The sequence below is a fragment of the Passer montanus genome, unplaced genomic scaffold (assembly GCF_014805655.1).
Source record: "Passer montanus isolate IOZ18808 unplaced genomic scaffold, ASM1480565v1 scaffold1303, whole genome shotgun sequence".
NCBI classification, from domain to species: Eukaryota; Metazoa; Chordata; class Aves; order Passeriformes; family Passeridae; genus Passer; species Passer montanus.
The window spans coordinates 1-805 of record NW_024359867.1 but is presented as its reverse complement, the minus strand read 5'-3'; the positions used below and the strand labels follow the sequence as shown (position 1 = coordinate 805).

The 805-nt window shown below is 33.8% G+C and overlaps 1 protein-coding gene across 1 annotated transcript in view; it reads left to right on the top strand.

Annotated features, from left to right (window-relative positions):
* LOC120497555 (RNA-binding motif, single-stranded-interacting protein 2-like) overlaps positions 1 to 801 on the top strand; it is a gene marked incomplete at its 3' end in the record, with an annotated part of 5,426 nt that extends 4,625 nt beyond the window's left edge. Inside the window, exons 5-6 of the mRNA XM_039699204.1 lie at positions 550 to 596; positions 693 to 801. Coding sequence (XP_039555138.1) covers positions 550 to 596; positions 693 to 801 — 156 coding nt within the window. The remainder of the gene's footprint in view (positions 1 to 549; positions 597 to 692) is intronic.
* Between the last annotated feature and the right edge of the window lie 4 nt (positions 802 to 805).

The window sequence follows — 805 nt, the reverse complement described above, 5'->3', positions numbered from 1 at the left end:
ATATAATATAATATAATATTATATTATATTATATTATATTATATTATATTATATTATATTATATATTGTACTATGTTATATATAATATATACTATATATTATATATGATGTACAATATATTATAATTATATATAATATAATTGCATATAATGTATATTATATATAATGTGTTATATATTACATATTACGTGTTATATTGTATATACAATGTATTGTAATTGCCTATAAAATAACTGTATATAAAATATATATAATATATATTGCATACAATAATATGTGTTATATATGATACTATACATTAACTATTATACATTATAATTTTATATTTATATTACATTTATATTATATGATATATATTTGTATATTGCTTCTGTAAAGAAATATAATATATGAATAATAAATATATACGTTTAAGTATAAAAAATATGTACATTTAAATATAAATAAGTAACTATTTAAATAAAAATTATTTATATATTTAGATATTTAGATTTAAATATTTTAATTAATGAATCAATTAATATTTGTGACCCTTGTTTCCCCCCTCAGGGCACCGTGACCTTGGCCTACGACCCCTCCACGGCGCTGCAGAACGGGTGGGTGCCCCCAGGGGTGCCCCAAGGCCCCCCCGGGCCCGGCGGGCCGGGGGCTGCGGGCCGTGCCCCCCCCAGCCCTGACCCCCCGCCCCGCAGGTTCTACCCCGCACCCTACGGGCTGGCCCCCGGCCGGATGCTGCCCCCCGCCGCCCTGGCCCCCTACCTGCCCTCCCCGGTGTCCTCCTACCAGGTACGGGGGTCCTGGGGGT